Source organism: Protomyctophum parallelum, assembly GCF_964188405.1.
Source record: "Protomyctophum parallelum genome assembly, chromosome: 19".
Taxonomy (NCBI): Eukaryota; Metazoa; Chordata; class Actinopteri; order Myctophiformes; family Myctophidae; genus Protomyctophum; species Protomyctophum parallelum.
In genome coordinates this window covers 3218165-3243350 of record NC_139717.1, presented here as the reverse complement: position 1 = coordinate 3243350, position 25186 = coordinate 3218165, and the positions used below count along the sequence as shown (strand labels likewise).

The 25186-nt window shown below is 41.7% G+C and overlaps 2 protein-coding genes across 3 annotated transcripts in view; both read left to right on the top strand.

Annotated features, from left to right (window-relative positions):
• ttc13 (tetratricopeptide repeat domain 13) overlaps positions 1 to 11345 on the top strand; it is a gene marked incomplete at its 5' end in the record, with an annotated part of 42289 nt that extends 30944 nt beyond the window's left edge. Inside the window, 7 exons of the mRNA XM_083791021.1 lie at positions 366 to 450; positions 1660 to 1769; positions 2949 to 3084; positions 4726 to 4805; positions 6888 to 6966; positions 9921 to 10000; positions 11077 to 11345. Coding sequence (XP_083647147.1) covers positions 366 to 450; positions 1660 to 1769; positions 2949 to 3084; positions 4726 to 4805; positions 6888 to 6966; positions 9921 to 10000; positions 11077 to 11191 — 685 coding nt within the window. The 3' untranslated portion in view covers positions 11192 to 11345. The remainder of the gene's footprint in view (positions 1 to 365; positions 451 to 1659; positions 1770 to 2948; positions 3085 to 4725; positions 4806 to 6887; positions 6967 to 9920; positions 10001 to 11076) is intronic.
• A 5831-nt stretch (positions 11346 to 17176) lies between these two features.
• Positions 17177 to 23594, top strand: plgrkt (plasminogen receptor, C-terminal lysine transmembrane protein). 2 transcript variants are annotated; one of them, XM_083791044.1, is made up of 5 exons: positions 17177 to 17312; positions 17619 to 17720; positions 19397 to 19527; positions 20814 to 20923; positions 21918 to 23594. In XM_083791044.1, the coding sequence occupies exons 2-5, from the start codon at positions 17640 to 17642 to the stop codon at positions 22043 to 22045; spliced, it is 450 nt and encodes a 149-aa protein (XP_083647170.1). In that variant the 5' UTR covers positions 17177 to 17312; positions 17619 to 17639; the 3' UTR covers positions 22046 to 23594. The 2 variants fall into 2 exon arrangements, with proteins under 2 accessions (XP_083647170.1, XP_083647169.1); XM_083791043.1 differs by having other exon boundaries at positions 17611 to 17720.
• Positions 23595 to 25186: the final 1592 nt, after the last annotated feature.

Below are 25186 nucleotides of genomic sequence, written 5' to 3'. Positions count from 1 at the left end.
AAACTCTAAAAGAATATAATATATTCAAAGATTTTCACCACATTTTCACGATTTTTGAAAAATAGCAGACCTACAAGCTCGCTATGAGCATGTAGATCTGCAATTTTTCAATGGCTAAAGTATAACCATGCTTACAGTGAAACACCAAAATGGAATGGAACGGAATGTGAATGTCCATTGTATTATATTTTATTCTTTGAACCAGTGTTCTCACTTACTCACTCCTGTTTGTTAATTGGTTTCTCGTCTCCTCTCTCTCTCTCTCTCTCTCTCTCTCTCTGTCTCTGTCTCTGTCTCTGTCTCTGTCTCTCTCTCTCTCTCTCTGTGTCTCTCTCTGTGTCTCTGTCTGTCTCTCTCTCTCTCAGGGCATACAATCCCAGAGGTCTTCTGGAGGTGCGGCAGGCTCTAGAGAATGTCAACAAAGTTGAAGATCTGCTTCCTATAATGAAGGTAGGGGTGGGGGGGGTAATGATGCAGTTCAGGTTAGCTCTGGTCCATAGCTCTAATGCGTTTCATTTAGAGCTATGTTACTCTCAACTTCCGCCGCTCGCATGAATGCAGACCAGCCTCTCCTCTTTAGCGTAAATAAAAAGAACGCTTTTGCTACTCGCCAAAACAAAGGCGAGGTGTGTAATTAGAAAGCCTACTTTCCTTAGTGGACGCACTCTGAGCCCCCCACCACACGTATAAACTGTACTTTTTGGCCAGAAAGGGATTTTGTTTCACCAGAGGAACAATATTCTCTATGAGGCAGTTCTCTGGGCAATATCAGTAGAGGGCGCAGCGGAGTAACTAAAAGTATTTTTTTCCGGTGGAAACAAAATCGCCTTTTGGCCAAAAAGTACCGTTTATACGTGTGGTGGGGGGGGCTCAGAGTGCTTCCACTAAGGAAAGTAGGCTTTCTAATGACACAACTCGCCTTTGTTTTGGTGAGTAGCAAAAACGTTATTTTTATTTACGCTAGTCGAGGCTGGTCTGCATTCATGCGAGCGGCGGAAGTTGAGAGTAACATAGCTCTAAATGCAACGCATTAGAGCTTTGGACCAGAGCTAAGTTCAGTTTATAATGAGAGGTGAACGTGTGGCATTCATTGTGTAACTTCTCACACATCTCCTGCAGTGCACCAGTGGAAACCCATGAGCTGTGTTGTGTGTCTGTGTTGTGTGTCTTAAACCCATGAGCTGTGTTGTGTGTCTGTGTTGTGTGTCTTAAACCCATGAGCTGTGTTGTGTGTCTGTGTTGTGTGTCTTAAACCCATGAGCTGTGTTGTGTGTCTGTGTTGTGTGTCTTAAACCCATGAGCTGTGTTGTGTGTCTTAAACCCATGAGCTGTGTTGTGTGTCTGTGTTGTGTGTCTTAAACCCATGAGCTGTGTTGTGTGTCTGTGTTGTGTGTCTTAAACCCATGAGCTGTGTTTTGTGTCTTAAACCCATGAGCTGTGTTGTGTGTCTTAAACCCATGAGCTGTGTTGTGTGTCTTAAACCCATGAGCTGTGTTGTGTGTCTGTGTTGTGTGTCTTAAACCCATGAGCTGTGTTGTGTGTCTTAAACCCATGAGCTGTGTTGTGTGTCTGTGTTGTGTGTCTTAAACCCATGAGCTGTGTTGTGTGTCTTAAACCCATGAGCTGTGTTGTGTGTCTTGCATGCGTTGTTTCTTGAAGCAGTTCAACAGTAAAACCAGGGACGGATTCACGGTCAACTCCAAGGTGCCCAGCCTGAAGGATCCGGGGAAGGAGTACGACGGCTTCACCATCACCATCACTGGAGACAGGTGTGCTCTCTGCTCTGCTCTGCTCTGCTCCACGTTTTCTACTGTAGTGCTAGGAATGAGCTGCCGATAGCCTAGAAATTAGCTGCCGATATAGCCTAGAAATTAGCTGCCGATATAGCCTAGAAATTAGCTGCCGATATAGCCTAGAAATTAGCTGCCGATATAGCCTAGAAATTAGCTGCCGATATAGCCTAGAAATTAGCTGCCGATAGCCTAGAAATTAGCTGCCGATATAGCCTAGAAATTAGCTGCCGATATAGCCTAGAAATTAGCTGCCGATATAGCCTAGAAATTAGCTGCCGATAGCCTAGAAATTAGCTGATATAATAGCCAAAGCTGCAACCATTCATGATGATGTTATGTAAATGTATTCCACTTTTTGACTGTTTTGTGTTTCTTGTGAGGACTGCGGGTGGAAATTAGCTACTGTGCTATATCCGGTGTATTTACGTCCATGTGACGTCCATTAATATGCATTGTCCTGTCTAAATAAACACATTTAAAGTAAAGTAGAAATTAGCTAACGATAGCCATACAATCCATGCTGCCCTAGTGATAACAGTTATACAATAATGCTAAGGGCTTGTTTCGATTGTGCGTGTTGTGTTTTCAATTCCTCAAGTGTGCATTCGTGAATGTGCCACATTTTCACAGTTTTTCAAAAATAGCAGACCTACGAGCTCGTAGCTCTGCTATTTTCCAATAGCTAAAGTATAATATAATGCTTAAAACACCAAAAGGGGTTCCCGTCCCAAAATGGGTTAATGTCGAGGCCCATTATTTATTGGGTATTTGAGCCATGGCCCACCATTTGTTGTGACATTTAGCCTCTCAGACCCAAAACTTAGAATATTTTGTCCAACCATAGGAGAGATAACGGGCAAACATTGACTTGTCTATAGAAGACTTCTCGTAAATTAAGTAATGCACATGTTTAACAATAATGTAAGTCTTTTGAAAGCGTAAAATGAAAAACCTAATGGACCCTCCTGGACCCTCCCGGGTCCATTTGGTTTAATTTAATCCATTCTGAGCGGGAACCCCTTTTTGTGTTAGCATTGTGTTATGCTTTAGCTATTGAAAAATAGCAGATCTACAAGCTCATAGCGCGCCACCGAGTGGAACCCACAAACTAAACCCACAAACTAAACCATGGAACTATTTTGTGTGTGACCTTAGGGTGGGGAACATGCTTTTCTCCGTGGAGACCCAGACCACAGAGGAGAGGACCCAGCAGTATCAGTCGGAGATAGAAGCCATCTACAAAGACCTCACTGCCAAGGGAAAGGCCCTCATGCTGTCCACCGAACTAGGGGTATACTATGAACAGCTTTCTTACAATTGTCCTTTGTTTCGCTTTGTTTCGACAGGGCGGTGGCTCAGGGGTAGAGTGGCTGGATGCTAACCGCAAAGTTGCCAGTTCGAACCCTGTGGGCTCCCTCCTTGAGCAAGACACTGAACCCCTAATTGCTCCTGATGTGCTGGTTGGTGCCTTGCATGGTTTCCTCCGCCATCGGTGTAAGAATGTGTGTGTGAATGGGTGAATGTAATGCACAATCTATGTGAAGCGCCTTGGATAAAGGCGCTATATAAATACACCATTTACCAATAGCACTTTTCTTTTGCTCCTGCAATTTCTTCCTTTAGCCAGGCCGTTTTTCTTTCTTTCTTTCTTTCTTCTCTTCCTTTCCCTTCCTTTCCTTTCCTTTCCTTTCCTTTCCTTTCCTGTCCTGTCCTTTCCTTTCCTTTCCTTTCCTTTCCTGTCCTTCCCTTTCCTTTCCTTTCTTTCTCTCCTCTTTTCTGCATTTCCACCAGGTCTCTTCATTGTTTGTTAACTGTGCGGTTATTGTGTCAACCAAGCTATACTGTGTTCTTTGGCTCCATTGTTCGGGCTGTATATATTTTACAGTGTCATCCAATTCAATCACTGCCGTTGCTCTGCAGTGAACAATAACCTCTGTTATCATCACGACCAGACATTATAATAATATGCCTTCCTCTGGCAGTGGAACAATACGTTACGTTTATGTCACGTTGAGGAGGGGGGGGGGGATATGCAAAGTAGAAGTATTCATCATGTCCCTCTGTTTGGCTTCAGTGTCATTTAAACCATTCATTAACTAAGCATTATGTTATACTTTAGCTATTGAAAAATAGCAGATCTGCTTCTTTTTTTTTTTTTTCGTGAAAATGCGGCAGAAATATATATTCTTTCAGAATATTCTTTTCATCAGGCCTAAATGGGTTAAAGTCCTGAGAGCTCCCTTGTATCAGAAAGGAGAGAGAAGATCCACACGCCGTTTTAAAAACTCCCAAAATAATTTATAATTAATCGCTTTTTTTCTTTTTTATAGCGCTTTTCCAAGTGCTCAAAGCGCCTTACAATGGTGTAGTTCATTCATTCATACATTGGGAGGTGAAGCGGCGAGCCGGGATTCGAACCGCCGACCCAGGTATCATTGGACGACCTGCTCTACCTCCTGAGCCACAGTCTCCCCTTAATTTGGGGTTGGAATTGAGACGGTTGATGATTACTTTGTGTGTGTCGGAATCAGCCAAATATTCGGATGAAACTCATTAATTACACCATATAGACCCACATGACGTGCCTATAATTTATACAGAAATAGTCTGTATAAATTATATATTATAGCCAGTCACTGCTCCCTTGTATCCTCATGTCTTTATGTTATTAGTGGCACTGTGAATTAGCAAAGTGACCTGAAACATCTACAGAACATGGCATGTGTCATATTGGGAGAATCATCTTCTTTAACCTTCTCTGTTTATCCTTATCTTGAACAGAAATATTACCTGTGGCAAGTAGGGCTGCAACTATTAAAGTATCTTAACGATTATTCTATTCTATGTTTTAATCATTCATAAATTCACTGTTGCACCCCGGCCTACAGGGTATAAAATAACGAAACGGCACATGTCTTTTCTTGTCTTTCAGGATGCAGACGCCGTGTGTAACCTGATCCTCTCCCTGGTTTACTACTTCTGCAACCTGATGCCTCTCTCCAGAGGGTCGAGGTAAGGACGAGTTCAAAGACTCTAAATACTATGGAGCCTTCTGCAACCTGATGCCTCTCTCCAGAGGGTCGAGGTAAGGACGAGTTCAAAGACTCTAAATACTATGGAGCCTTCTGCAACCTGATGCCTCTCTCCAGAGGGTCGAGGTAAGGACGAGTTCAAACGGCCTGCAGCTTTTACTCTAAAGAAATAGAGGAATGGAAGCGCTGCAGTGATCTGTTAGTGGCTCTTAGATGGGTGCTCTTTGGTGATACAGGTAAAACCATATAGACGAAAGGTATCCTTCTTCCAAGTAGTACTGCTTGTTTCGACCAAAAGGTCTTCGTCAGGGTCTATCTGATAGACCCTGACGAAGACCTTTTTGGAAACGCGTAGGTCCTGTTATTTATTTGCCTTGCTCATCATCAAATAAACTATTACATTTTTCACCAAAGACGGAGTGCCTTGGATTCTTTTCTTTTCAAGTCTGCAATTCACACTTTGACAAGCAGTACTACTTGGAGGAAGGACACCTTTTGTCTATACTATGGTATGGAGCCTATTCAGACGTTGACATTTGGCCTATAGTCACACGCCCCAAAAACCGGTAAATGTAACTATCCCGGAAACAAGGTTCTTTTATCTGTTCATTGAAAAGTTCTTTCAAGTTTTTTTTGTAGATGCAGCGACAATTATGATCTTGGCATGATTGTAAATAGTCCAGTAATAATGTAATTTGACCTCAAATCTAATTGCAAAAAAAGCAAACTCAGCTGATTGTGTATCTTCAATATATCCTGAATAACAGAAAAAAAAGGTGCCTGGAATTGTCTGAGGGGAAAGTGTTGAAAATGGCCTGTATACATTATGGCCACCATAGACATCCTATATAAGGCAAATATTTTCTAAATTTACTTTTGCTTTAAGTAGCATAATGTGACATGTCAAACTAGGGTGTTTTCATGATGCCGAGTCCATTCTTTAAGTAGCATAATGTGACATGTCAAACTAGGGTGTTTTCACCATGCTGAGTCCATTCTTTAAGTAGCATAATGTGACATGTCAAACTAGGGTGTTTTCATGATGCTGAGTCCATTCTTTAAGTAGCATAATGTGACATGTCAAACTAGGGTGTTTTCACCATGCTGAGTCCATTCTTTAAGTAGCATAATGTGACATGTCAAACTAGGGTGTTTTCACCATGCTGAGTCCATTCTTTAAGTAGCATAATGTGACATGTCAAACTAGGGTGTTTTCACCATGCTGAGTCCATTCTTTAAGTAGCATAATGTGACATGTCAAACTAGGGTGTTTTCATGATGCTGAGTCCATTCTTTAAGTAGCATAATGTGACATGTCAAACTAGGGTGTTTTCATGATGCTGAGTCCATTCTTTAAGTAGCATAATGTGACATGTCAAACTAGGGTGTTTTCATGATGCTGAGTCCATTCCAAGCATTAGTTTTGCATAAAACACTCCTTGGGCTAATAAACGTAGCCTGGTTAATAAACCAGACCGAATCAGCCGTTGGCAAAAAAAATTTGCCTACCAGCGGATTTCGGTCTGGAGAGGCTCAATTTTACGCCCATTTCCTACACAGGAGAATGTGGGCGCCCAATAGGGACACGGTATGCAATATGGGCGGGCTTTGGTACAGTGACGTTCAATGCTTGAGACCTTTGACTGACAGTAGCTCTGACCAATTGCGTCAAAGAGAAAATGTTTCCCTGGAAATGAAATCCAAGCTGAGCCTCCCCAGACTAATATCCCGCGGATCCGTGCGATATTAGTCTGGTTTATTAACCAGGCTATAATAAACGGCCAAATGTGCTGACCTCATCACATTTGTGATGACGGCTATGGCCGTTATTAGCCCAAGGAGTGTTTTTATGTAATTAGATTGAGGTTGATCCTGTCTTTTTTATAGAGTTCCTGTACTAAAAGAGATGAAATCAGGGGCGTGTTCGAAAATTTCCACACAGGAGCGCACTCTCCTATTAGTTTGCATTGCACAGTGCGCTCCGGTGTGCTATTTCCAAACGCTCCCCCATGTGAGACCGTTGTCCTGAAACTCGTGCTTCCCCTCCTGTGTTTCTCTGCAGTGTGGTGGCATACTCTGTGGTGATGGGGGCGCTGATGGCCAGTGGTAAGGAGGTCATTGGCAGGATCCCCAAAGGAAAGGTAATATATATATCTTTTTTTAAATCGACACAAATGTTGACTAATGTTGACATTTTCATTGTTTTTTTTAAAGATGTGCGATTGGGCGTGTGACTACAAGACATAATTTTTAGTGATGTAACGAATATTCGGCCGCTGATTTTTTTTTTTTTTTCGGTTTCGGCCCGAATAGGCAGAAAATATATCACTGAATAGTGTATGCAATTAATGCATTCAAAAGAGCTGAATAAATGTTTTATGGACCCATAATAGTGATTATGACATATTTATAACATAAAATTCAACTTTTTCAATTTCGTTTGTGTTTTTGGGGCTCCCATGTGTGTTTTCTATCCCCACAAATAACCAATTTTGAACAATCAGGCCTTCATGTCATATGGGTGTTTTAATGGAACACCATTTTTCACACAGTTTTCGACCAACTGTTTCCTATATTCAGTATTCAGTTTTCGGCCAACTGTTTCCTATATTCAGTATTCAGTTTTCGACCAACTGTTTCCTATATTCAGTATTCAGTTTTCGACCAACTGTTTCCTATATTCAGTATTCAGTTTTCGGCCAACTGTTTCCTATATTCGGTATTCAGTTTTCGACCAACTGTTTCCTATATTCAGTATTCAGTTTTCGGCCAACTGTTTCCTATATTCAGTATTCAGTTTTCGGCCAACTGTTTCCTATATTCAGTATTCAGTTTTCGACCAACTGTTTCCTATATTCAGTATTCGGTTTTCGGCCAACTGTTTCCTATATTCAGTATTCAGTTTTCGACCAACTGTTTCCTATATTCGGTATTCAGTTTTCGACCAACTGTTTCCTATATTCGGTATTCAGTTTTCGGCCAACTGTTTCCTATATTCAGTATTCAGTTTTCGACCAACTGTTTCCTATATTCGGTATTCAGTTTTCGACCAACTGTTTCCTATATTCGGTATTCGGTTTTCGACCAACTGTTTCCTATATTCGGTATTCGGTTTTCGGCCAACTGTTTCCTATATTCAGTATTCAGTTTTCGACCAACTGTTTCCTATATTCGGTATTCAGTTTTCGACCAACTGTTTCCTATATTCGGTATTCAGTTTTCGACCAACTGTTTCCTATATTCGGTATTCAGTTTTCGGCCAACTGTTTCCTATATTCAGTATTCAGTTTTCGACCAACTGTTTCCTATATTCGGTATTCAGTTTTCGACCAACTGTTTCCTATATTCGGTATTCAGTTTTCGGCCAACTGTTTCCTATATTCGGTATTCGGTTTTCGGCCAACTGTTTCCTATATTCAGTATTCAGTTTTCGGCCAACTGTTTCCTATATTCAGTATTCAGTTTTCGGCCAACTGTTTCCTATATTCAGTATTCAGTTTTCGGCCAACTGTTTCCTATATTCAGTATTCAGTTTTCGACCAACTGTTTCCTATATTCAGTATTCAGTTTTCGGCCAACTGTTTCCTATATTCAGTATTCAGTTTTCGGCCAACTGTTTCCTATATTCGGTATTCAGTTTTCGACCAACTGTTTCCTATATTCGGTATTCGGTTTTCGGCCAACTGTTTCCTATATTCAGTATTCAGTTTTCGACCAACTGTTTCCTATATTCAGTATTCAGTTTTCGACCAACTGTTTCCTATATTCAGTATTCAGTTTTCGGCCAACTGTTTCCTATATTCAGTATTCAGTTTTCGGCCAACTGTTTCCTATATTCGGTATTCAGTTTTCGACCAACTGTTTCCTATATTCGGTATTCAGTTTTCGACCAACTGTTTCCTATATTCAGTATTCAGTTTTCGACCAACTGTTTCCTATATTCAGTATTCGGTTTTCGGCCAACTGTTTCCTATATTCAGTATTCAGTTTTCGGCCAACTGTTTCCTATATTCAGTATTCGGTTTTCGGCCAACTGTTTCCTATATTCAGTATTCAGTTTTCGACCAACTGTTTCCTATATTCAGTATTCAGTTTTCGGCCAACTGTTTCCTATATTCAGTATTCGGTTTTCGGCCAACTGTTTCCTATATTCAGTATTCAGTTTTCGACCAACTGTTTCCTATATTCAGTATTCAGTTTTCGACCAACTGTTTCCTATATTCGGTATTCAGTTTTCGACCAACTGTTTCCTATATTCAGTATTCGGTTTTCGGCCAACTGTTTCCTATATTCAGTATTCAGTTTTCGACCAACTGTTTCCTATATTCGGTATTCAGTTTTCGACCAACTGTTTCCTATATTCGGTATTCAGTTTTCGACCAACTGTTTCCTATATTCGGTATTCGGTTTTCGGCCAACTGTTTCCTATATTCAGTATTCAGTTTTCGACCAACTGTTTCCTATATTCGGTATTCAGTTTTCGAACAACGGTTTCCTATATTCAGTATTCAGTTTTCGACCAACTGTTTCCTATATTCGGTATTCAGTTTTCGACCAACTGTTTCCTATATTCAGTATTCAGTTTTCAACCAACTGTTTCCTATATTCGGTATTCAGTTTTCGACCAACTGTTTCCTATATTCAGTATTCAGTTTTCGACCAACTGTTTCCTATATTCGGTATTCAGTTTTCGGCCAACTGTTTCCTATATTCGGTATTCAGTTTTCGACCAACTGTTTCCTATATTCAGTATTCAGTTTTCGACCAACTGTTTCCTATATTCGGTATTCAGTTTTCGGCCAACTGTTTCCTATATTCAGTATTCAGTTTTCGACCAACTGTTTCCTATATTCAGTATTCAGTTTTCGGCCAACTGTTTCCTATATTCAGTATTCAGTTTTCGACCAACTGTTTCCTATATTCAGTATTCAGTTTTCGACCAACTGTTTCCTATATTCGGTATTCGGTTTTCGGCCAACTGTTTCCTATATTCGGTATTCAGTTTTCGGCCAACTGTTTCCTATATTCAGTATTCAGTTTTCGGCCAAGTATTTCCCTATCGGTGCATCTCTAATTATTGTCCCCTGGGTTTCAGCTGGTGGACTTTGAGGCCATGACCACACCCAGTCCAGATGGCTTCAGTAAAACAGCTAAGAGCTGGATGAACCTGAAGAGGTGAGGAGGACAACTGGGGATATTTAGGTTTTAGGTTGTGTTTTTAAATGTTTTATGATGATTATTCCTGGGTTTAACCCATTTTGACCTGAGATCAGATTCTAAAAAAATGTCTTCTACATCCTGACAGTTTTCTGAAAAAGCTATGTTTCTATGTCAGTCGTTCTTACGATTTTTTCAAAAATAGAATCAGAGCCTATGTGTCCTTGGACGATGCAAAAACGCTAATCCACGCCTTTGTTTTTTCTCGGCTTGATTACTGCAATGCACTTTTTTCAGGACTGCCTAAGAAAAAACTGACAGATTACAACTTGTCCAAAATGCAGCAGCCAGAGTTTTAACTAGAACTAAGATGAGAGAACATATTACTCCAGTTTTGGCTTCACTGCACTGGCTTCCGGTTGTTTTTAGGATTGATTTTAAAATTATTTTACTTGTCTATAAAGCTCTCAATGGTCTCGCACCTTCCTACCTACATGACTGCCTGCCTAAATATGTCCCAAACCGCCCGCTAAGGTCTTCCACTGCTGGCCTGCTCGCTTTGCCTAAAAAAATGGCAACTAAAAAATACGGGGAAGCAGCTTTTTGCTTCTACGGGCCGTCGGCATGGAACAAGCTCCCACTGTACCTTCGTCAGGCAGCCTCTGTAGACATTTTTAAAGCTCAGCTCAAGACCCACTTCTACAACATTGCTTTTAATTGATCTTTTATTAATTTTTATTTTTTTGTTATTCATGTCCTCACTGTATTGCATTACTGCTTGTTTTTTGTCGTTGCCTTGCTTTTCTTTTATTCTCCATTGTTCTGTAAAGTACTTTGAGCTGCATTTCATGTCATGAAAGGTGCTATACAAATAAAGTTGTATTATTATTATTATTAACACCAAAAGGGGTTCCCGTTCAGAATGGGATAAACACTCAAGATTTTGGGACCCCGAATCAATTACTCCAATTATGAAGTATATTCAATTCTCTAAACTCTGAAGTATGTATCATTCACCAACTCAACAAAGTGTTTTTAGTGTTAGGTTAGGTTGTTTCGTTAATCATCTTTCTCCTTTTCTCCTCCCTCTGCAGTTTACCCAGCTGGTACCAGAGTCTTCCATCCGTAGCGGAGACCTTCCCTTCGACCAGAACCATGATAGAAGTCCTAAACACAGACTCCACCTCGCATTGTCCCAAGCAGTCCTAACAGAAACCCTGGTGTGGGACAGAGTCTGTCCCATGGGATGATGTCCTGGTGTGGGACAGAGTCTGTCCATCCATGGGATGTCCTCCTGGTGTGGGACAGAGTCTGTCCCATGGGATGATGTCCTGGTGTGGGACAGAGTCTGTCCCATGGGATGATGTCCTGGTGTGGGACAGAGTCTGTCCCATGGGATGTCCTCCTGGTGTGGGACAGAGTCTGTCCCATGGGATGATGTCCTGGTGTGGGACAGAGTCTGTCCCATGGGATGATGTCCTGGTGTGGGACAGAGTCTGTCCCAGGGGATGATGTCCTCATGTGGGACAGAGTCTGTCCCATGGGATGATGTCCTGGTGTGGGACAGAGTCTGTCACATGGGATGATGTCCTGGTGTGGGACAGAGTCTGTCACATGGGATGATGTCCTGGTGTGGGACAGAGTCTGTCCCATGGGATGATGTCCTGGTGTGGGACAGAGTCTGTCCCATGGGATGATGTCCTCCTGGTGTGGGACAGAGTCTGTCCCATGGGATGATGTCCTGGTGTGGGACAGAGTCTGTCCCATGGGATGATGTCCTGGTGTGGGACAGAGTCTGTCCCATGGGATGATGTCCTCCTGGTGTGGGACAGAGTCTGTCCCATGGGATGATGTCCTGGTGTGGGACAGAGTCTGTCTATGGGATGTCCTCATGTGGGACAGAGTCTGTCCCATGGGATGATGTCCTCCTGGTGTGGGACAGAGTCTGTCCCATGGGATGATGTCCTGGTGTGGGACAGAGTCTGTCCCATGGAATGTCCTGGTGTGGGACAGAGTCTGTCCCATGGGATGATGTCCTGGTGTGGGACAGAGTCTGTCCCATGGAATGTCCTGGTGTGGGACAGAGTCTGTCCATCCATGGGATGTCCTCACCTGGGACAGAGTCTGTCCCCCATGGGATGTCCTCACCTGGGACAGAGTCTGTCCCCCATGGGATGTCTTCAAAAGGAGCTTCTTTAAACACTGGACAGAGTCGACGAGAGACGCCCCTCCTTCTGCTGCCCAAAACCAGTCTGGACCGGGTTACCCAAAAAACAAAAAACCTTTCAATGAACCCTAGATCGTCTTGGTGTCACTCTGGGGTCCGGGGAGGCTTCCTAGACCATGGGGAGTCTTCCTAGACCATGGGGAGTCTTCCTAGACCATGGGGAGTCTTCCTAGACCATGGGGAGTCTTCCTAGACCCCCTGGGGAGTCTTCCTAGACCATGGGGAGTCTTCCTAGACCCTGGGGAGTCTTCCTAGACCCTGGGGGGTCTCCCTAGACCATGGGGAGTCTCCCTAGACCATGGGGAGTCTTCCTAGACCATGGGGAGTCTTCCTAGACCATGGGGAGTCTTCCTAGACCCCGGGGGAGTCTTCCTAGACCCTGGGGAGTCTTCCTAGACCCTGGGGGGTCTCCCTAGACCATGGGGAGTCTTCCTAGACCATGGGGAGTCTTCCTAGACCCTGGGGCATACATAGAATATCACGTTGGCACATTAGTAGTTTTGACCATAGATATATATATATATAAGAAAGCTAGATGACTCACCCACGGCAGCATAACATTGTGTCTGTGGGGGCAGTACTTTTTAAATAACCATAACTTGCTCCATTTTCAAACGGTTTGGTTTGTTATAAACGTCAGAGATACTTATACTGTATGCTTTTATACGGCGTTCATATAAAAAAACTAAATTCAGCAGATAAGCGTCCCGAATCATAGCCATAGACGATTGTAATAAACCAACCCCGTTTTTTAAATCCGTCAAGATTTGAGGGAGTTATGACTATTTTTGTTTCAGCTGTCGTATAACATACTGTACTGTACTGTACTGTAGCCCCGAAGCAAGATGGCCGCCGAGTGAACTACGTCAGAGCCTCTGCCTTGAGCCATCTAGCCTTTATATAATGTCTATGGTTTTGACTACCATACAATATACACCATTCGGTAACACTTTACAATAACGACCTGTTATAAAGCATTTATAAACAGTTTTATAGATGAGTAATAATCATGAACAATCATTGTTGACATCCGTAAATGTTTACCTAAACATTTATAACTATGTTTAAACATCATTTATACGTTATTAGTAAGGTATTAGTAAGTACTAAGTAGTAAACTATTCACATAGTTATAAATGTGTAGGTAAACATTTATGGATGTCAACAGTCTGTTCATGATTATTACTCATCTACAAACTGCTTATATATGCTTTATAATAGGTCGTTATTGTAAAGTGTTACCCACCATCCTTTTGAGGCAAATTAAAATAATTATTTTCTATTGGACCTTTTTAAGAGTATAAGGGTGTGATCTATTTGATTTTGCCAAAACCGCCGTGGAGCTTATAGCTGGATGGGCATATTGTAGCACGATCCAATCTTCACGCGTCGATTACCCTAACTGAACACAACACTTGACGTTTTGAGCGACGCTATGCTTGTATATTATCCACTGTATGAGCAGTGGTGGAAACACAGAATGTGTGTTTGAAAACTGGCTGCTAAGGTTGGCTCGGGATGCAGAAGGGATCCCCCCATCGTTTGTTTGTCTCTCTTTCTCTGCCCATATAGGCCACACTCCAAACCACAAAGCACAACATTCATCCCTTGAAATATTAGCATAAACAATCTAAATCGCACTGACCTGAATCCTACCTTTTAATTATTATATATATATATATATATATATATGGGTTTGTTTCACTCGTCAAGTGCAACGAACGAGGCATTTAGGATATGGATCTCACAGCCCTTTGCCACCAAGATAAACTGAGCCTTTGGTGGTGTAAATCTTGTGAATATTCCATAATTCTAATTGGCACTTTACCTCTCCTCAACATGTAATTTACACACACACACACACACACACACACACACACACACACACACACACAAAACACATAATCCCAGTCTATCAACAGAGAAAAGGGACACGATTTTAATGCTATAGAATAGACAAAAGAAAGAAAAATAAACTTCAGGGCTAAACTCTATTCCACTTGGATTACTTGAACAACATAAAGAACAAAGTCTTCTGCCCTCTAAGGGCGTTTGACCCTCACAGTTTTTAAATTGACAAATCGCAGGTTGGTTTAAAGATGGTTTTGGCTGCTTAAAACTCCTTTTTTTAACAAGGAATCTTCTTGAAGAACCGACCTCAGAGATTTCAGAAAAGTGATATTTTATAGAGAATATATATATAAGGCACATTGAGAGACACACTAATGGATACTTTTTTGTATGTGCTTAACCCATTCTGAACGGGAACCCATTTTGGTGTTAGCCTCATGTTATGCTTTAACTATTTAAAAATAGCAGATCTACAAGCTCATATCGCGCCACCGAGTGGCGCGATACGAGCTTGTAGGTCTGCTATTTTTTTGAAAAATCGAAGAACGACTGACATTTTTAGAATCTGATCTCAGGTCAGAATGGGTTCATCAGACCAGTGTGTGTCCAGTGGAAACCGGGTCAGAATGGGTTAAGCCCGAATTGTACTTGGTTGTACATCTATGGGTGTCCTACATTAAAATAAAAATGGCAGATCTACAATGCAGTCTACGATGCAGTACATCACACCGCAAGACCTGCCATTTTGTGTGTGTGCTAAATATAAATATGGACTGCATGGCTTAGTTGCCGGAGACGAGGTATGGAAAGATTTGGGTTTGTGTGTACATGAATCAGCCCAAGGCTGATGCAAGACCTCTGTGGAATTAGGGTTAAACTTCTAATGAGCCAGGAAATCCTTGGATTTAAACTGTCTACTCCCGCGTCTCAGTTCTATTTTAATTTCCCCCTTAAACAAATATATATATATCAACATGATTTTTGGAAAAAATATGGAGACTAGATTTTATGGCATTTCAAGTTTCTTAAATCAATTTGGATTATAAAGGTCACCTGACCACTGCATCGTCAGTCCTAAAAGATGCAAATTTAACCCATTTATATGTTGCTAGTAAATCGTTTCCGGCAGTTTATGGCATTCTCTCACGGTAGTTCTGTGTGTTTTAAGAGTTACGGGTGTAACTAATTCGGCGTCCATGGAAATCTCTGTGTGTTTGACTGTTGGAGAGGATTCTTTGTGGTTTATTTATTGAAATAAGCACACTGCTGTGCCAGTGGCATCGAACTGTGACTTTTACATTATTTGCTTTCCTGCTTTTTTTTTTTTTTTCTTTTTAATCCCTTTGGATTTTCACATTTCTGTTTTTAAAATGATCTGTAACCCAATTGAGGTTTTTAGAACTTTTTTTCCCTCTCCATCTGTTTCATAGTGAAACAGAGAGAGAGGACGGAACACTCAACTTCACCCGTTTGTTAAAATTCAACAATTTAATGTTTTTAAATTGTTACAACTTTAATGTTACAGAACGTTGCAGCATTTCAGGTTGAGCTACAAGACATGGTTATGCATTAAACCAATGAATACATAGAACGTTTTTCTTTTTTTTTGTGTGGATATAATCCACCAAAAAGTTCAACGAAAGTAGACTTGTTCTGGTCTATTAAGAGATATTTAGTCCATATGTTCATATGATCTTGCCCAGAATTCCTTCTGTCATGCATTAAAAGCAATGGCTAAAATTTAAAAGCACATATTCATGGTCTGAATAGTTAATATGCTTGTTTAAAAATATTTTGAGTTCATGCTCCCACGAATATCAAATCTTCTGCTGTTCTTCCAAAAGCGATGTCCAATAAGCCAATGTTTGCTTGTCGGTCAAAAAGACGGAAGGGAATTGGTTTCGTGTTCTATACAGTATTGCTCCGACACAGGGTCCTTTAGAACAGTGGTTCCATGTCGAGGACCCCCAAATGGACACTTATTAGCCTGCGGGACCCCCATTTGAAAACATGTCAGGGACCCCTCCCCCGTAAGAGAAGATCTTTACGGCTCTAGCAGTGATTCTCAACCATTTTAATTTCAAGGACCCCAAGTTTGACACAAATTAGTCTACGGACCCCACATTGAATGGAATTCTCTGAGACCACAATTTAAATTGTAAAATCAATGTTAATTTAACTATGACGGGTCCATTTGTGTACACAGAGTTACAGACCCATATAAAGGTTCCATTTGGTTCCATTTGTGTACACAGAGTTACAGACCCATATAAAGGTTCCATTTGGTTCCAAATTATCATTTAGCTGGGGACCCCCTGGAACTCCTTCAAGGACCCCCTGGGGGTCCCCGGACCCTACTTTGGGAGCCACTGCTTTAGAAGAAAAAACTATTACTATACTATTAGTATTACAGTCTGTGACAGCTTTGATCTCTTTGGGAAGACCTTCTGTAATTCACTTTCACTTTGTATTTTTCACTGTTACGTTTTTTTTTGTTGCACTCGGTCAAGTAAGTAGCCTAACTTTAAGTGCTAAAGTTGGGCCTTTTAAAACGAGGAGCCGACCTCCCATCTTGAAGTCTTTAAAACTTGAAGGAAGATTTTTATTTTATTTAATGGGAATGTAAAGCAGTCAATAAAACTGGTGAGTTTAAGAGAGAGAGAGTGTGTGTGTGTGTGTGTGTGTGTGTGTGTGTGTGTGTGTGTGTGGCAGGTTTAAGCTAGTACACAGACATTGGGAGCATTTAGAACACATCTAAAAAGAGTATGTTCTGGAAAGACGTTTTGGTTGAAAATTAAAAAGTTAGGCTATTTAATAATTAATAGCAAGTTTGTGTGTTATTCGCTAGACTGGGGGGTCAAGGGGTCAATTCACTCTGCAGGTTGCTGATCCGGTTTGGGCTAGAGCAGATATGGAAACTGTGTTTGTGTGTGTGGGTGTGTGCGTGCGTGCGTGTGACCGGATCTCACTGAGAGCAGGCTTTCCGGCTCTGGTGACGCAATGTTACAGTTGAACGCGGATTGGACGCTGGCCCGTCCTCTGTCAGAGTGCTCGGCCAATGAGACGGCGCTGTGCTTTTAATTGGGCGGTGCTTGTGTGTTTGTGTGCGTGTTTTGATCCAGAAGCATGTTGTTAATGTCCTTGGTGGAACTTTGGCAGCTAAGCCTGTTAGCTTGAGCAATATAAATATAATATAACTACCTCTTATTGTACATGAGAGAGTTATAATCATCTACAAGACTACAACATTAGGTACGTACAGAAACTGGTTTGATTTAACAGTTGTTTCTGGTTTTGTAGCACATCTGTCAGTGTCAACACACATACATGAGTTGACACTTTCTTATCGCCAATCTTTTCTTTTTAGCAGAAAGGTTTTAAAATGCGGGATATTTTTACGGGAATGTTGTTTTTTTGTTGAGAATCCCTAGAAAACTAACAGGAGGGTTGATATCTAGTGATAATGTGAATGAATGGTGGCTGACAGTGACTGTACAATAAGTTAAATACTTGTGTTTTTTTCTGTGTGCTGTGTCTTCTCTTCTTTCAGTCCAACAGCAACGTAAATCAGCCATCACGATGGGGTTCATGGTGTCTAAATCCATGGATGCTAACTTCAAGAAGCAGCAGGAGTTCATGCTTCACAACGCAAGGCTACAGGTGAGAGAGAGAGAGAGACAGAGAGAGAGGACCTGTGATTGACATGCTGGCCAGTGATGCGTCATTACTGTGAGAGGGTTATCTAATAGTCCAATAAACACTTAACACTTAACACTTAAATCCTGGATTCACAAGATCTGGCATTTATTGATTGCCCACATTTATCCCAAATTGAATGGTCATGTGATATGCATATGAACAGCAAAGACACATATGAAAGCAAATACGACCTGTTTACATCACGAATCAGATTGGATCATATCAGTCCACAGATGGGGGCGCCCCTTGAAGCGCAGGCCAGAGGTTTGTCTGTCCTGGAGATTCCTGACGTGTCTCTACTTTTTCCAGACACTATATAGGAATCTTTCTGTGACCTTGCTTGAGCACAGCTCGGGTGCACACTCTTAAAAGTAATGGTAACTGCTTAAAGGGTCTACTTTCCCCCATCACCAGGGGGTCACAAACAACAGCCTATCTGTGACACATGGTCTTCATGCTATGGGCGACTGTGGCTCAGGAGGTAGAGCAGGTCGTCCAATGATCCCTGGGTCTGCGGTTCGAATCCCGGCTCCTCCTCCTGTCCCACATGTGGAAGTGTCCTTGGGCAAAGAAACTGAACCCTACATTGAAGTGTCCTTGGGCAAAGACACTGAACCCTGCATTACCTCCAATGAGTCGGTCGGTGTGAGCTCGCCACCGTCGGTGTGTGAATGTGGGAAGTGAGGACACTGGCGTCGACTGTTCGCCGCTTCACCTCCCAATGAATGAATGAATGAACCTTCACCTCCCAATGTATGAATGAATGAACCTTCACCTCCCAACGTATGAATGAATGAACCTTCACCTCCCAACGTATGAATGAATGAACCTTCACCTCCCAATGTATGAATGAATGAACCTTCACCTCCCAACGTATGAATGAATGAACCTTCACCTCCCAATGTATGAATGAATGAACCTTCACCTCCCAATGTATGAATGAATGAACCTTCACCTCCCAATGTATGAATGAATGAACCATTGTAAAGCGCTATGAAAATGCAATTCATTATTATGTGCATAAGGTCATACCTTGCTCCTTTTGACTACAGTTTGGTTAATACATGTATTTTCTGTCTATTCATAGACAGTGGTTCGCATACATCTGGTGTGTACATTATATTCTTTTACAAATCCTGATATAAATATTAAAAAAAAAATATATATATATATAATATAATATATATATATATATATATTAACAACAATCTTTGTCAAATCATTTTCTACATTTAATGCAAATAAATCCATTTAGAATTAAACTGACTCAAACCGCACATGCATACACGGTCATGTGTGTGGCACACATTTTCTATTGTCAGCAGTCAGCACCTGGTTTGTAGGACTTTGTTTGCCAGGTATGATTCATGATCGTTTAAGTGTTCCTCAGCAGATGCTGTTATGGACTGGACTGTACTGTACTGTATTAGTTTGTAACTTTGTATTGGGCCCATCTGTTATGGCCTGTACTGTGTGTGTGTGTGTGTGTGTGTGTGTGTGTGTGTGTGTGTGTGTGTGTGTGTGTGTGTGTGTGTGTGTGTGTGTGTGTGTGTGTGTGTGTGTGTGTGTGTGTGTGTGTGTGTGTGTGTGTGTGTGTGTGTGTGTGTGTGTGTGTGTGTGTGTGTGTGTGTGTGCAGATGGAACGTCAGATCTTGATGCAGAACCAGATGAGGGAGAGGCAGGTGGCCATGCAGATCGCCTGGTCCAGAGAGTTCCTCAATTACTTTGGAACTTTCTTCGCATTGGCCACTCTGGGACTCACTGCGGGGTGCGTCTTTATTAACACACTCTGACCTGAGATCAGATTCATACGAGTTTTCCACTGGACACACACTGGTCTGATTAACCCATTCTGACCTGAGATCAGATTCTAAAAATGTCAGTCGTTCTTCGATTTTTCAAAAAATAGCAGACCTACAAGCTCGTATCGCGCCACTCGGTGGCGCGATATGAGCTTGTAGATCTGCTATTTTTCAATAGTTAAAGCATAACATGATGCCGACACCAAAATGGGTGCCCGGTCAGAATGGGTTAACACACTTCTTTTTTTTAAGCAAATACAAACAGATAGGCCTGTTCATAACTTCATAATATACCACACACGCACAAGCAATCGCCAAATATAATTAATATATTAGTTTGTTGTGTTTTCTTAATGTGACACATTTCACATTAGCCCTCATTCCTGCGCATGCACACATAGAGTACAATTTACAATTTAGGCATTTAGCAGACGCTCTTAATCCAGAGCGACTTACATTTAAGCAAGAACAAAAGCATGGGAATACATCACATAAAAGCATTTATCATGAAACATGCGTAAGCTAAGAAGGTAACAGTGGAATATCTATATGATGAAACTATACATACACTATACATAATAAACTATACATATTCACTACTATGCTATACATATGTACTATGGCGTGCTATGACTATATACAATACAATTATAGTGCTGTCTACATAACATGCTATAAGTCTGTGTCAAATGCTATCTAAGCCAACAGAAATGCTATCTAAGGGGTTAGGGTAAGTGCTATGGGCCATGATGGAGTCTGAAAAGGTGGGTTTTCAGGCTACGGTGGAAGATTGGGAGTGATGCTGCAGTTCTGACTGCAATGGGAAGTGCATTCCACAGTTTTGGAGCCAGAAGGGAGAAGAGTTTGGGACGTGTGGAGCGTTGTCCCGGCGTTTTTAGTGAGGGTACTTCCAGTTTCCCTGCGTTGGCTGATCTGAGTGCGCGGGAGGGTTTGTAGGGTTCAATCATACTTGTAAGATATGGGGGAGCCATACCTTTGGTTGCTTTGAATGCCAGCATCAGAGTTTTGTATTCTGTGCGGGCAGCGACCGGGAGCCACAAGAGTACTTGTGAGCGTGCGTAACAAAAATGTTAAGCATGCTGCACAAAATCGTACACTTTAAATTTGCAAACATCTTGGTTTTTTGAATTAATTTAATGTCATGTATTCATATGATGCACGCATAATTCTATGTCATTCTTAAGCCATGGTGATGAGAAGTGATACATTTCTTTTCTTTCCCTTCCTTTAGTGCCATTAAGAAGAGGAGACCGGCTCTGTTTGCCCCCATAGTCCCTCTCAGTTTTTTATTGGCTTATCAGATAGACATGGCCTATGGAACTCTGATCTACCGCATGAGAGGTAAGACCCATTTTTTCACCCCTGTGTCAATCATCTAATGTGATCCTGGGCTCTACACACCCTCCGCCAACCTAGTCCCCATATATGGGGGACAAGGGGAGAGCAACGGACTTGAACTCATGCTTCCTTCATGCCTGAGTGTCCAGGTTGCTCCTTTACACCTGACAGGGGGGGAGTTTCCCTGGTTGGACGTAGCGCGTGGAAGGAACACGTTATTCCAACCAGTTCCTTTCCCCTCCATCAGGCGCCCCGGCTGGCCAGGGGGAGGCAGTTTAGAGACCAGGATTACTGCATGTTTTTTGTGAGGGTACCTACCCTAGGGGACTTCTCCAGTTTTTAACTGCAAATGGGAATCAAATGGGAGTCCTGACGTCACCCGCTCATCCCCTGGTTCACGGAAGTAATTTCTCTATGGTGAATAACATGGAGTCATCTTAATATTCTTCATATAAGCGTTGTGGTCCAAAAATAAACAAGCTGTCTCGGCGTTATTGTCAGGGAGGTGTCTCTGTATCGTTTGCGACAGTCAGTCACGCATATGATACAGTCTGTTATCTATACTAGCGAAAATAGCGTTTTCTCTCAGTCAGTGGATTCTTCATATCCATATGAGTGAAACGGCCGGGATGACATGTTTATTTTTCAAACACAGTTCTTATATGAGGTGATCTAAAATCCCCCCTATGGGGATTATAATGCAAATAAAAAGTACATGAACCCGTGGATTTATAGCGCCCTCTATACCGATATTGAAGTCAGAATTCGGTGCTCTATGCCTATGGCAACAATGCCCCATATTAGTAGGTACTGTCATGAGCATACTATGGGCTGTCTCCTAAGGAAACAAGAAACCAAAGATTATTCACAACTGGTCTAATATTAATGAGAAACACAAAATCCATAATAATTTTGCTTCACAGACTTGCTATTTGTCAATCAGGAATAGAAGGGCTAACATATATATATGCATTTATTTTTCGTTGTGTCTGTCTAGGGGAGGCTGAAGGAATCATGGTCTCGGAGCGTGACCTCCTGGGCCTGCCTCACGGGACGCCAACCTTCGAGAGCATTGAGAAGGAACGCCGAGCCAAAAGCAACCTGAGCTCCCTCTTTGAGAAATGAGACCCCCGACCCCCCCCCCCTCGACCTCCCCACGACCCTGCTGCAAGCTCACAGCACGTCGCACCGGGACACGAGCTTGTTGTTGATTCCTGTCGTGGGACAACATCGTAAGAGTAGAAAATCAGCCATCGTAGCTTTCAGTCATCCGTCCAAGTGGAGCCTTATGCATGCATGGATGGACCTTAAAATCCGTATCGTAAAACAAAATATCAAACGTGTCGGGAACTGTAACTGAAAATGAGAGATTCAATTCATGAGATGAGATTCAATTTATTGTCAATGTACAGTACAAGCATAGTACAGTACAGCGAAAGGTATTTTCGCATCTCACCAGAGTGCAAACGTGTAAAAAGTAAAAAGTGAGACATCCAGTGTGCAGGTCAGTAAGTTAAATGCCGTAAGAGCAGTAGACATTAAATAATTAAATTAAGGATAATATAAGGCGATGCATAAAGAAATAGACATTCAATATTGTCAGATCCATATTGCACACACAGTAGTCCTTATTGCACGTAGCCCAGTGTGCACACAGAAGTTCTAGACTAAGGTCCAGTGACCTTATTGCACAAAATCCACAAGATACTATAGAAAATATCTGAAGCTTATCATTTCATTATTTATTTATTTCATAAGGGAAAACAAACAGGCACTTATTTATTTAAGTTAGTCTCTACGTCAAGTCAAAGTATTCTTCCAAACTCGGCAGTCACGTCACGGCTATTAGATCCTATTTGCTTTTGTGGTTGCTAGTTCTATGATTGTAATGTTCAGTTCAGAGCATTAAATCCAGTGAGTTATTGGTGTGTGTGTGTGTGTGTGTGTGAGGGCAAAAACGAGACTAGTAGTACCTAGTAATATTTAGGGCTCCATTTTCGTCACCGCTAAACCCCTTATCCCTAAACTTCTTTGCCTTTTTTTCTCTTTTTACTATTTTGAAACACATTTTTGAATAGTTCAAGCCGATCTACATTGACACGTTGACAAGGCAAAGAGGTTTAGGGATAAGGGGTTTAGCGGTGACAAATGGAGCCCTGCTTAGGGTCTTAACAACCTCACTACCAATGTGGTTTGAATCATCCAACATTGGGGGGGTGCCTTGTGCAATTCACTAGAGGGCCTGGAAACTAAAAGTAAGATTTTCATTGGTGCCTAGAATTGGTTGAAGCTGCCCTGCTATAAGCAATAATATGTCAAAATGTAATGACTTTTTTCTTTGTTGGTATCCAGACAGCCAGCAATGGGTAGAACCCTCTCCCCCCCCCCCCCCCCCCCCCCCCCCTTTCGATGTTCCTAGAAGCTTTGTCATTGGTCGAACAAATCCCGGTCGCAATGACTAACCAATCAGATTTTTCTAGGAAAATCTTTGAATGCAGATTGCGGCCCCTATAGATGTGTCACAGAGACTACTACTAATAAGAAAAAAAAGTAATTACATTTTAAAAATTGACACATTATTGATTATAGCAGCTTTAAGTGTGTGTGGGTGGGTGTGGTTTATTACTCGTTTCATTGTCTGTTGTATTTTGTATGCCATGTTGCCAAAGGCAAATTTTCACGTTATGTTTAATTTAATGGATAATAAAAAGTTTTCTTTATCTTTAACCTTTCTATTATTACATTTTGAGATACAGTAGAGAGCCTACGTTGTGTGCAAGACTGTGAAGGTTTTGGAGCCGGGAGGATGACTGGAAGTGACGATGGATGGAGGAGGGCTCTTCTGAGAACGACCTAGAGAGGCTCTGCTTTAGAGGAATTAAAAAGGGCCAAAGAGGACCAAATCTGACCCAAAGCGGTACGCTTCCTTCTCTGTTGTAGCAGGAGATTCAAAGTGGAAATCATTGCCAATCATTTTCCAGTTAGGTTGTTTCTGACCGAAGTGTTGAACTGATCATCCAGGGGGGCGACTGTGGCTCAGGAGGTAGAGCAGGTCGTCCAATGATCCATGGGTCGGCGGTTCGAATCCCGGCTCCTCCTCCTCCTGTCTACATGTCGAAGTGTCCTTGGGCAAAGACACTGAACCCCTAATTGCTCCCGATGTGCTGGTTGGTGCCTTGGCTTCCGCCGCCATCGGTGTATGAATGTGTGGGTGAATGTGTGTATGAATGTGTGTGTGAATGGGTGAATGTAATGCACAATCTATGTAAAGCGCCTTGAATAAAAGGCGCTATATAAATGCACCATTTTCTCTGTTGTAGCAGGAGATTCAAAGTCTGTGCGCAAAGTGGAAATCATTGCCAATCATTTTTCCAAGTTAGGTTGTTTCTGACCGAAGTGTTGAACTGATCATCCAACCAACCCACACACGGCCAAGGTTTCTTTATTTTGTCTTGGACCCCATTAAGGACCCGCCTGCAAAGGTTTCTGCGGAGCCCTTGTGCCCGTGTTGCCGCAGAGCAGCGCCACATAACATCTTCCTTGCGACATCAAAGAAAAAAGAAAGAAAATGGAGGATTATAGAGAGAGATTATATAAAAAAAATTACGGCTCTAGCATTTTCATTTCAAGGACTTTAATTTAACTCAGAGATTGTACTTCCTAACTATCATTTAGCTGGGGACCCCCTGGAACTCCCTCAAGGACCCCTGGGGGTCCCCGGACCCCACTTTGGGGGAAACCACTGTCTCAGGTCACCCCTATAAATAACTGCACCCCTGAATTACATTATTACTGACTTTATAGAACCTTACATTTATGTCATATAATACAGTACATAAATATGTTGATGTTTCCCTCTTAACATACAGTATGTGACGATCGAGGAAAACAATAGTATCCAATTATTACGACAGATTGAAAAATAACTTCATACTTGACATTGGACCCCAGCATCTCTATTCTGGGGTGAAGTTTCTTCTCTTTAGTTTATTTATTTTGACATTTTCGTATTGGGCCTATATGGTAAAAAAAAAAGAAAAGTCTTCATTTAGTTTTTATATGTAATATGTTTTTGGTAATATTTGCATATTTTATGTTTTGAATGTACATACGTATTTTGTGTTTGTTTTTGTTGGTCATAATAATGCATCCTGAAATTTACACTTTTCACCACTAGGTGTCAGGCTAGTTCCAAACAACAAGCAGTGCTGGAGACGGGTCCGTCCTGGTTGTGATGAGTCATGCTATTAGTTAGTAGCCGTTGAA

What these genes read in the sequence shown, in the direction of transcription:
- plgrkt (XM_083791044.1), top strand. Translation starts at nt 17,640, where the DNA reads ATGGGGTTCATGGTGTCTAAATCCATGGATGCTAACTTCAAGAAGCAG. An exon ending in TTCACAACGCAAGGCTACAG is followed by an intron (nt 17,721 to 19,396) that starts GTGAGAGAGAGA and finishes GTGTGTGTGCAG; the next exon opens with ATGGAACGTCAGATCTTGAT. An exon ending in ACTCTGGGACTCACTGCGGG is followed by an intron (nt 19,528 to 20,813) that starts GTGCGTCTTTAT and finishes CCCTTCCTTTAG; the next exon opens with TGCCATTAAGAAGAGGAGAC.